General features: G+C 38.4%; 1 protein-coding gene across 1 annotated transcript in view; it reads right to left on the reverse strand.

The window, feature by feature from the left end:
* Positions 1 to 10,188, reverse strand: part of LOC101993611 (ATP-binding cassette sub-family G member 3-like) — a 43,437-nt gene extending 33,249 nt beyond the window's left edge. The window contains exons 1-3 of the mRNA XM_026778477.1: positions 10,146 to 10,188; positions 3,399 to 3,620; positions 884 to 943 (exon numbers count right to left, since the gene is read on the reverse strand). Of these exons, the coding sequence (XP_026634278.1) occupies positions 884 to 943; positions 3,399 to 3,601 (263 nt within the window). The 5' untranslated portion in view covers positions 3,602 to 3,620; positions 10,146 to 10,188. The remainder of the gene's footprint in view (positions 1 to 883; positions 944 to 3,398; positions 3,621 to 10,145) is intronic.
* Between the last annotated feature and the right edge of the window lie 2,346 nt (positions 10,189 to 12,534).

A 12,534-nucleotide genomic window follows, 5' to 3' on the forward strand; every position in this document is an offset into this window, starting at 1 on the left:
TCTCTCTCTCTCTCTCTCTCTCTCTCTCTCTCTCTCTCTCTCTCTCTCTGTGTCTTCTGTTCATTATGTGCTGTAAAACAACCCAGAATTGTGAGTGTAAGACATGATCTACATGACCACCCCTCTCTGTAATCTGACCTTGGGAACTCAAACAGGCAATGTGTGTATTTTGAGAATTAGGCTGGTGATATTTTCTTATCTCCACAAAACTCTTCTTCATCTTCTTAATTTTAATACTATCTTGATGTGGAATTTTCCTCTGTATTCTGTGATTACCATTAATAAAAAAAGAACTGCTTTGAGCATATAGTAAACCAGGGCAGGGCAGAGTAGCGCTATACAGGGAAGAAAGGACTGAATACTGGGAGAAAGAAGGGCAGAGTCAGAGAGAAGCCAAGTAACCATGCCAGAGATGGATGGAACTTTAGCTGGTAGGTTACAGCCACATGGTGATACATAGATTAATAGAAATGGGTTAAATTAAGTTGTAAGAGTTAGCCAATAAAAAGCCAGAGCTAATGGGCCAAGCAGTGTTTTAAATAATATAGTTTCTGTATGATTATTTGGGGGCTGGGCAGCCAGGAACCAATAGGCGGCTCACTCCATACTACACTATCTTATCACATTAAATAATAATATGTCACAGTAACACATGCCAATCATTCTATCATTTCTTATCAGTAAAGTGACCTAGTAAAACTTTTTGCTCTTGATATAAAGTTAGAATAAACCCTCCTGCATGTTATCCACAGCACACGGGACCAGACTCACATGTACACACAGAGATACACTCATGCATTACTACAATAACTCCTATGAGAGTTATTTTTACAGCACAGAAACTGGATACAAAGGGCTTGTGTATGCTTTCCATTATACTCACAAAGATCTGCTCCCATCTTGAGGTCCCATAATTGCATTAAGGCCAGGTTTCATGATCCCACTGTAAACACAAAATTACACTGGTTGATTTTCTATTAAAAAAGAAGTTATATAAGCTTAGGGTCTACACTGAATATGCAGTTTAATTTGGGTGAAATTGTACACGTAATAAAACTATAAACTCATAAAATTGAAGTATTAATAGAAGTCTATTATTGGTAAAAGATGTAAATTGCTAGGGGAAACTCATCAGAAAAATGCCTCAGATATCACAAAACCCCTGTTGTTTATTATTTAAGGCCTTGTCTTTATTGAAACATGGTGCATCTCAGTTCTGTGTCCTTGAAACCACTAGCAGGATCTCAGGAGGACTCCATCACACACATGGCCTTTATATGCCAAGTATATAACAGCTCCTTGCTAAAGTTTGATGAGAAATGTCTTTATATAGCCTTGCTTGCTGTCTTGTAGACCTCATCACAAGAAACCAGTGATTCATGGGATATCAATAGCCATGTTGTTACTATTAAAATAGAATCAAAAAAATCAATGCATCCTAAGTAGAAACTCAAAGACTATAAAGAAGCACTATCAATAGGATAGTATTGCCAAGTCTAACACTCAAAAAAAAAAACCAAACAACCCACCAAAAAAACAAGCAAACAAATTGAAAAAGAAAAATAAACAAACCCACAAACAAACAAAAATCACACAAAAACAAAGTTAATAAAAATGTAAAATCTAATACATGCTCACAAAATGATGATTTCCTTTCCTGATAAAGAGATTCACATCCCCTCAGTTTAGATTTGGGAGACATTTCTCATGTAGAGGACATTATTTATTGATGTATTGGTGCAGCACAAACACAAGCTGTGTTTGGAAATTGATTGATTCAGAGTGGTGAATATCCAGATTGCAAAAAAAGGATAGTCTTATAGAAACATAGCTACATTCCCAATTGTTATCTCATTTCCAGACAATGTGTCAATCCTTTGCCCTACCCATTCCCCTCTTAGTAAGAAAATGATGGAAGTTGTAGGCAGAGGAGCAGAAACAACTAATGCCCAAGAACAGCTGCGATGGTTGGGGTGGGGGGGGGGAAGAGTCTATGCAGACTGTGTGGGAAAATCTTAGATATGTGTTCTGTCCTCAGAATTGGTTGGAAACATGGCTTCTCTATGTCATGGAACAAAGTGTGAAATGTTGTTTTTTGTTCTTTTCAACACTTAATGAATTTTGAGCAAATAATTGAGGACCTGGACTTTGTGTTTTGGGGACATCCTCATTGCTTCCATCTCATCACTGGTAACTAACCCAGTCAGCCTGTTCTAAATGCTCAGTTCAGTTTAGAGAGGGGATGTTGGTGTGGGACAATTCTGTATTCTGTCAATCATGCTTTAAATAAATGCTGATTGGCCAGTAACCAAGCAGGAAGAATAGGTAGGACATCCAGACAGGAAGTTGAGGCAGGGCAATGAGAACAGGAGTATTCTGGGAAGAAGGAAGCTCTTCTTGGAGTTCTGCCCAGACAACAGGAGAAGAAGGATGTGACCTACCCCACTGAAAAGGGTACTGAGCCATGTGGCTAACATATATAAGAATAATGGGTTAATATAAGTTATAAGAGCTAATACAAAACCTGAGATAATAGGCCAATCAGTTTACCATTAATATAGTCCTCTGTGTGATTTCTTTGGGACTTGTCAGCTGTGGGAACTGGGCAGGACAGAAACCTCAACAAGCAAGCCCTCATGTTACAGGATATGTGTACAGATGTATACATAATTCTTTTATGAATTAAATTTCTAGGAATTGAATTTTCAATATTCTTTCATCCTACTTTGAATTTAATTGTGTGTCTTTGTTATTATGTTTTCATATCAAATTGTAGAATTAAAATAATGTCTTGTGGGTTTTTTCATAAAATGCCTATGGGTTTATCAAGCGTGTTTGTATTGTCAAAGAACCAAATTTTATGTCATCGATCCATTATGTTGTTCTTTTAATCTCCACCTTAGTAATTTTACTGTGATTATGAATCTATCTGTAAGTGTGACAAGGTGAAGCTGGTGAATGTTGTGTTGCATGAAGCACTTGCTGAGGGAGGGGGAGGACCTATGTTATGCCCCAGAATCCATATAAACTTGGGCAGAATGGTGGGCATCTGTAACTCCATGCTCTAAAAGAAATTAGAGACAGAAACAGGAAAATCCAAGGACACTTAACAGACTGATATCCTGACATAACCATCAGTGAACAATGAGATATTCTGTCTGCAACATGGTTGAAGGTGAACACCAATGCTCAAGGTTGCCCTGTGATGTACTTGTGCCATATATGTGTCATAGCATACACACATCTTATGTCTGAACACATACACACTTATACAAACACATAAGCAGATATATACACATACACAAACACATAACAATACAGAGATTATTAATAATAAAAAAGTTTATGTTTGTTCAAAAATAGTTCAATATACTGATCTATTTAGTTCATGCACATACCTGATATTTGATAGTCTTTCTATCACACATGTTTTTTTACAAAATGCAAAACCACTTTGCACTGTTTCTTGATAGCTGATGTTATGAAAACTTAGCACAGCCTTTCCATTCAATATGTTCTGGTCACTGGTGTCCATTCCAGGAAGGTCATTGGGATTTCTTTCTATCATTGGTATTGCAACAGGGTCAATATTGGAAGACATCTCCAGAGGTTCTTCCTTCCTGTAGAAGGAACAGAAATTGTATATGATAGCCCACACAAACATTATTATTGGATAACACAGCACACTTAAGGATTGTTTTAATCTGTGTAATCACAAACAGATCCCTTCCTGATGAACAGCACATTGGCTGTGATTACCTAAAGACCCAATGAGAAGCAGACATGAGGATATAGACTCCCCTTAGATACCAAATTCCTAAGAAACAAATGAGCTCTAAGGAGTAGAGCATAAATATTATTCATAATTCATAAAGGAAGAAGGAAACAGATGAGGGGGCAGATTTGTCTGTAGCCAGAGGCTGCTTGATCTTTCCTGGCCACCCAAACCTGAAATAATCACATAGAAACTATATTGATTACAATACAGTTTGGCCAATAGCTTAAACATATTTCTAGCTAGCTCTTACACCTTAAATTAACCCATCTCTATTATTTTATATTTTACCATGAGGCTCATGGTTTATCAGTATCTGTGCATGGGTGTCTTACTCCTTTGGTGGCTACATGGTATCTCCCTGAGTGCCTAATTTTTCCTTCTATTTGCTTGGAATTCCCATCTTGCCTTATTCTGTGCTTCAATAGGCTCAAAGAAGCTTCAATAGGCTCAAGGGTATTCACAGCAAAGAGAGGGGAATTCCACAACACCTTGCCTTTTCTGTCTATGTAAAAAAGAAAATTTTAACTTTAATATAGTAAAATTACAAAATTACCAGAATATAAATATTATAATTATAATTACAAGAATTACAATTGTAATAGCAAGAATTACAGTTATATCTGCTTTATTTTTTATCATAACTAAGGTAAACTATAATTATGACTATTTATTCTTCAACTCCATCAAAGACTCCAGAAAGATATAATATTACCTAATAAACACGTAGTGCATTGTAAGCAACTTCCAAAACTCTTGAATTGACAGAAATCTTACTGCCTGGGCAGTCACTCAAAGTTCTTCTGTAACATTGGAGCATCCATTTTCAGCCTACAGGCCCATAGCGTCTGGCAGAATTTTCCATGAAGCATGAAATTTCACAGACAGTTACATTTAAATTGACAGTTTGTCAATAATTTTCTTCTGTGTCCTGCAGAACGTCTGGCAGACTGTTTCATGAAGCAGGAGACCTGAAGGACTGTCTCACCTTTAGGCAAGTTCAGGAGTCATTTTTCTGTGGATCCTGCATGTCTAGATCATACAGCATACCATCAATCAGTCCAATCACAGTTTCTTGTCCAAATGGCTAATCAGCTCCATAAGGAAACTCTTTGATGCCTACCATCCTGTGAAGTAGATTGGTGCTACCAAGAGCAAATGTATCTTTTTTTTTATTTTTTTTGCAAATGTATCTTATTTTCATGAAAAGTCCTAAGTTTTTAAAACATTTTAATGCCATATTCTGTTAGTCTCTGAAAGAGTTGAAGAATACCTAACTGAAATATATCTCTATATATCTAGAAAACCTAACATGACTACAAGCTTGACTATTATAGATGACTATCTATTAACCTTTATTTCTTAATTATCATTAAATTTTTAAATGAGCATCACAAACACAATACCTTAATCAAGTGCAGAAACATACATTTACCTTAAATTCGTAAAAATAGACTAAAATTCATACCAATGCAAAGTATGCAAATCTATATCATAGCTCTCTTTAAATGTAAACAAACATTTATAAACAATCATTTAGGGAATTTAGGCACAGTTTTCTCCAAACTGCTTCCTGCTTTTTATTGGGCAAAGTAATTTTGGGTGTTCATGGTGACCCTTTGGGGGATCTTGGTCCATCAAACCATGTTAGTCTGGAAAGAAGACAGTTTCTCATCTTCTGTAGAAACAAAACAAAACCTCTTTTCCAAAGCAACATATCCTTACACCTCAATTTTGAAGTCAATCTGTCTTTAAAATACCTTTGCTGGCTTAGCTTAGCTGTCCACACAATGAAATGTCTCTCTGTACTTAGCTTATTCATAGTAAAAAAAATAAAGAAACACAATAATATACATAATCTAGACTCTCTACACATTTTCCATATTTCTGTAGTTTATTTTACTTTATTACTTTTTCTAGAGCTTTAATATTTATTTTTTATCTTTAACCCTTTAATCTATGACTGTCTATACTCTTTTATATTATAACTGTCTATACTATTTTTCCTCTATCTTTCAAGCCTACATACATTTTTCCAACACTGAGACCTATTTACAGGACCTTTCCACATGAATCTGTCTTTATTGCATATCTGCAATTATTTTTTGACTAGGAGTGGATTTTTTTATGATAAGCAGGTGTGGCTAGGCCAACTCTGTGGTCCTGCTTTCTTTCTCTGCCCAGTCCAACATGGCAGAGGCATGTTCACTGCTTCTGAGAGCCATGAACACAACCTCATTTTCAAGCACACAGAGAATGGTGGGTCTATGTTGCCATTAAACAAGTAGCACATTGCTCACAAACCCCATTTAAATGCTCCATATCTGGACCTCTCAAAAGAGACAGAATCATTCGTGCTGGTGAACCAGGAAACCACCATTTTTAAAGCTCTGTACTTTTCTGCTGGTGAAGCTAAATCAGGAAACCTCTTAAAGGAGTCACATCCCTGCTTCCTTCCAACAAACAGATCAAGAAGCTGCATTAAACTCTTGTCCTTTTTGGGTGTCTAGAATTGCTTTCCAAACTCCCTCAAGGTTTTAAGTGGATTTAGTTGGCATATGTTGGCATCAATCTGTTAGCAGAGGCTGCTTGTTCATTTCCTGGCCACCCAGACTCCTGAAATAATGATACAGAAATTTGTACCAATTGCAATACTGTTTGGCCAATAGCTTAAGCACATTTCTAGCTAGCCCTTACACCTTAAATCAACCCATCTCTATTAACCTTTGCATTACCACAAAGTCGTGCCCTACTAGCAAGTTTCTGCCACTTGTCTCCTCTGGCAGTGGCTACATGGTGACTCTCTGACTCCGCCTACTCTCTCTCTACATCTCTGTTCAAATTTCCTGCCTGGCTTTACTCTGTTAAGACATTGGCCAAAAGAAGTTTTATTCTTTAAACAATAAAAGCAGCACATATACAGAAGGACTTCCCACACCATTTTATCTGTTTGGAAGTCCTGCCTTTCCATATTCTGTACTGCAATAGGCCCAAAGCAGCTTTTTTTATTAACCAATGGTATTCATGGCAGAGTAAAATCTCAGATCATTTGTCTTGATTGAAAAGTATATTTTGATATAATGTATTTCAAAGGCAGATATATGACCACAACTCCCACATCTCCTCCGTGTGTGTGTGTGTGTGTGTGTGTGTGTGTGTGTGTGTGTGTGTATGAGAGAGAGAGAGAGATTTTTCCAACTATCATAATTTGTTGGACTTGTACAGAAAATGGGACAAACAAATTTTTGGCTATTTTCAGATTGTACCTCCAGTTATTAGGCAATTTTGGACAGCCAGCAAGATGAACTGCTAATAATGACATCATCATTGCTTTAATGGGTATGTTGTAATCTAGGAAGACATGGATTTTAAAGTGACAGGGATTTACTAAGCAGTTTAAGACTTTAAAGAAAAACAATACAAATTAAATGTAATTGTCTCATTTCACAAGTTATTGATGTCTGCTTTAAAGTAAGGCCTTCAGTGAACTCAACTTAGGAAATAGTTTAAAATACCATGATGTAGGTGGGTCTTCTTTCCATGCGTTGCTTTCATTGGTTAATTAATAAAGAAACTGCTTTGCCTGATAGGTCAGAACATAGGTGGATGGAGTAGACAGAACAGAATGCTGGGAAGAAGGGAAGTGAGTCACGCGCCATAGATCTCCTCTCTGAGATGGACGCAGGTTAAGATCTTTTCCGATAAGCCACCATCTCGTGGTGCTACACAGATTACTAAATATGGGTTAAAACAAGATGTGGAATTAGCCAATAAGAGGCTGGAACTAATGGGCCAGGCAGTATTTAAATGAATACAGTTTTCGTGTAATTATTCTGGAGCTAAGCTAGCTAAGCCGGCCACTCCCATCACTACAATATCATCTTCAATATAGCTCTGGTGTATCAAACAAGCGCAATAGGATGGTTCCAAACAATCATGGGTCTAAGTGTTGTTGGCCTGATATTTTTATAGGTAGGAAAAATTGTTTGTATTAATGAGTTACTTATCAGCATAGGCTTTACTGTCTGTGCTGGACACTTATACATATAAGGTACAGAGTTATTTTGCCTCAGAATTTACTTCCAAAATGAGGCAAATTACTGCTGTATAAATGGAGTCATTCAAGACAAGGCACACCTCCTGTCCTGTATAATACAGAGGAACACAGATGGGCACAGCCCGTGACCAACACAGTCCTTCTCAAAGTGCCAGAAACCAGGAGATTCTATTCTCTGAGTTTGAGATCTGGTAGGGAACCAAAATCATCAAGCACAAGCCATGGTGCTCTGGGATGCACTGGTTGGTAGGTATTCATAGGCCACAGTAATGGATGTGTGAGTGACTGGCAAACACAATAGGAGCTCAGGCTGTGGAGGCATGAGGACAAACAGCCCTGGCTCCCTATGGATGACTGATGAGCCTCAGAGTTCTGAGCAGGTGCCTGGCAGATACTTTGGTTTCTGAAACTGACTCGTGGTACAATTTGCGTGCAGCAGACAGGGGCTGAGAACTTTGAACCTGAGTAAAAAGATTACTGAATTTCCACAGCTTCTTCTTTATTGTATGTGGTTTATTGCTGGGTAGGATCTGAAAATGCTTAGGCGAACAGCTTTGATCCCAGGATCTTTCTCCATTGTGGGCCTCCATACTCTGTTTGCCATCGACACTTCTCACAAAGCATCTGGTAGACATGACTTTGTTTAGAGAAACCTACAAACAGAAGTCCTACCTGGACCACAGGCACAAAGGCATCTGGGGTTAGCAGTGGCAAAGACTGTACAAATCCTCACATCAGTGTGCAAACAATATTCACTCCCACGGGTGCACAAACCACAACAAAACACAAGAATGTAGGAAGTAAAACTTTCTCAAAAGATCATAACTTGTCAGCAAGCGAATCAAAAGGCATTTAATTGGATAGAATGCTGAAAAAATTATTCAAAGGTTTACTTAAAAATTATTACAACTTCAGAAAGATGGAAAACTGAAGGAAATAAGCAAAGAAATACAGAATATGAATGAGAAACTTTAAAAAACGCAAATCTTGGAATAGTTTGCAGATAAACTTTTAAAATCTCAGTAAAAACCACCACCATGCAAAATAAATTAACTGAAAGATAAAATACAAGAGCTTCAAATACAAGGTTAATAAGTTATTGCATTCCTCTTTATTCAAGAGTAATAAAGAAAAACCTGTACAGTCTTTGCCACTGCTAACCCCAGATGTCACGCATATGAAGACTGAAAGAGAAATGATGAAAAATGGCATTTTAAGCAAACAGTGGAAATCTGTACTCTTACCTAACAAAACAGACATCCAGTCAATGTTAGGAAAAATAAATATAACTACATATTAATAGTTGGAACACTCCATCACAAACTTTTAACAAATCCAAAAGGTAATTTCTTATATCCTATCAGATCATAATGAATTGTAGTAAAAGTCAACAGTGATAGAAAGCACAGAAACACATGATAAAAGAACACTGTGTTTTTGAAGCATGGTCCAGCATATGCAAATTAGTAAAAGAAATTTAGCACATAACATGATCCAGGATAAGTATGATATAATCTCAATAGATGGAGGAAGTCTTTGTAAAACTAAACTTATCCTTGATCACAGCTCAGAACAAACCAGGAAGAGAAAGCTCATTCCTGCACACAATAAAGGACACTGTGGTAATCCTAGCAAACAAATATACTGAATAGGGAATAACTTAAATCAGTTCCTCTAAATACAGGATAGAGCCAGGAGCAACCATCCCTCAACTGTTGTTTACTGTTTGGATCCTCAGAAAAATACAAAGAGAGGAGGAAGAGAGATACAATCAGGAAAGGAAAAATTCAAATTGCCCCATTTGTGTATGAAATGCTTTTATATTTAAAATCCCACCAGGCTGGAAGAGCACTTGCCTAGCATGTGCAAGGCTCTGGATTTGATCCTCTGAACCACATACCAAGAAAAGGGCTCTGAGAACCACCCAGGGTCAAGTAAGAGGTTTCTGCAGGTAAATGTGCTGCCTGCACAGGATTGACCATCTGAGTTCAATCCAAGAACGCTATGAAAAGGGGACTACAGTGGCATGCCTTTGTCATCCCAACACAGAGATCTCCTGGAAGCTGAAGGGCCAGCTACCCTGGAGTTCGCAGCACTGAACAAAATACAGGAGAGATCTCCTCAACAAGTTGGAAGAGAAGAACTGACTCTCAAAACGTTATCCTGTGATCTCCACACACATTGAATCTACCCATAACACACCCTGCTCCTCACAACTCCACGTGCACACACACTGAAAATGCCGAGAGAAGCTGTGAGAAAACATATCTGGATTAAATAAACAGAATAGATTATGGAAATATGCTTGCATACCTCTGAGTATTCCCAAAGTCACAGGAGTGTGCATTGTAAGTCCATAAGGTGTGTGATGCTAATTATACTATTAGAAAGTCGTTCCTGCTCGCCCATACTCACTGCTGTCAGATGCAGGAGAAGAAGAGAGACCCAGGCTGCTGCTCAGCTTGTCCTCAGCCTCTGCCTGAAACAGGAACTTCAAGGAAGTAAGGGGAGCTTAGGCAGCACCAGAAAAGAAGTGTGGAGCTAGCGCCACCTGGTGGTCTATCGGGATTCTCATGTACAACGTTGTCCTGGCGCCTCAGGTCCACACTGAGCCCTAGATGAGTCCACCATCAGTTGGACCGTGGGGAGGCAGCCCCGGGAAGAGATAAAAAAGGAAAGCAAAGGTGTCTGTCTTTCCTTCTTTCTTAATAGACTGACGGTCGGGGTAATAACGAGGAGAATATATGGTTAACACAGAAAGGGAAAAACGGGGTCAGTACAGCCAAGGGTATGGCTTGTTAAATACCCAGGTTGTCTATATAAATTGATTTATAGCTTCACTTTATATCTGAAGAACCAATTTTGAAATAATTCACTGTTCACAATTGTAACCCCTGTGACCAAGAGGCTGAGGCAGGATGATTTGGGGTTTGGGCACCTGGGCTAAATATTGAACTCTGTCATTAAAGAACAAGAAGAGGGTAGGGAGGGGCACTAAGTGCAGACTGGAGAGAGCAGCAGTGAACTACAGGGCTTCCCTCAAGCTCCACCACGGCCATCCTCTCCAGAGGTCACCACATTCTTACTTCTGTCATTTGCTGTCTACTTCTATTTAGTTTTTACGTCTATCATGTAGTAGAGCTGCTGACCTGACCCAGGGCTTCAGACCTGGCCCAGGTATGACACTGACTACATCCCCAAATCTGAGGATTTGATAACTATGTCACCAGCTCTCGAGTTGATTCTCTTCACCCCCTAACCCTATACTGGTCTTCCTCTAAACCCGAGTGAATCTGTAACAACTGCCTTACACTTCTGTGGTACCTAGAGTTTCCTGGAGCAATAACTCACAAGGAGGTGTCCCAAATCTGTGGCAGAATTTTTGTTTAAGAACCCAGACTCTGGCAGCAGCGTTATCCACTCCCACAGAGAACTGCCTTTCAAATGCATTTTTAAGAATTTTTGTTTAATTGGCTTACAAAATTGTAGATTTCCACATGGTTTTTTCATACAGATCTAGTTTTAGATAAACTTACCTCCAACCCTCGCCTTCTTCCTCCTCCCTTACCCCCAAGTAACCCTTTATCTGCCAGCGTTCCCTCTCTATTTTCATATAACACACATTTAACTGCCCTTCATGTCCTGGCCCTTCCTGACCTCTACAGGCATCCAAGTTAAACTTGGAAAGACCAACATTTGGGGGTGAAATTTGTTTTCCCAAGCCTGGATTCCCTCACTCAACATAGTATTATCTAGTTCCATCCTGTTACCTACAAATTTCATTTTCTTTACAACTGAATAAAATACTGTTTCCTGTATGTACTGAAGTGACTAAGGCAAAGCCATTTCTTCTTGACTCCATTTTGGTCTGCTCAGACAGTTTTCAGCCCTCTAGCCCACAACAGTGATGTCTGTCTTGGAAACACATTTGGGATTCCCATGACGACCATTAAACAAAATAATTAGTGATGTATGAACTTAAACTAAAATCGCTGAAGAAGGTGGAAGTCAAAATTCATTGTCATGTTGTTTCTGAAATCAATCCATTCTGTCAAAAGATGTGATGCAGGGTTACTCTGCTCCTCATCCAACATCAATAAAACTGCAGGTTTTTCCTTAAACATGCTGTACCTCTGAATTTCTGCACCAGGACCGTTGATGCATGAGCCCACACTTAAGTCAGTGGCCAAAACTAAGGGACTTTATGAGCTTCATTGTCTACATTAGTGTGGTGTCCATATCTTCAACGCATGGATTTATTATAGTGCCATGTTTCCATTATGTTCCTTACCAGGGCCACCTAACATTGACATCCAGGCTGTTTCTCTTTCCTCCATTGTGACTATAACAGCAGTGAACACAGATGGGCAAGTATCTCTGTAATAGGAGACAGAGTCCTGTAGATACATGTGTGGGAGAATGTCCTCACCAGATACAGTATTGACAGGCAAATAATAGCCAGAATACAGATGAGTTATATATGATTTTAAAATCTCTCTCATCGACAGTAAGGCAGAGGAAAAATATAAAAATTTATATTACTTAAGATGACAAGATGTAGTTAGGTGTGTCTAAAAGTTGTAGACTTGAATTAAAAAAATAAAGGAGTGATAGTTTAGAATGTTCTTTTGTCTATTAGTCTTTGATTAGTAGACTCTATTTTGATGAAGCATTGTTACATAGAGTTTGCCTGGTAAGTGAT

The sequence above is a fragment of the Microtus ochrogaster genome, unplaced genomic scaffold, assembly GCF_000317375.1.
Source record: "Microtus ochrogaster isolate Prairie Vole_2 unplaced genomic scaffold, MicOch1.0 UNK174, whole genome shotgun sequence".
NCBI lineage: Eukaryota > Metazoa > Chordata > Mammalia > Rodentia > Cricetidae > Microtus > Microtus ochrogaster.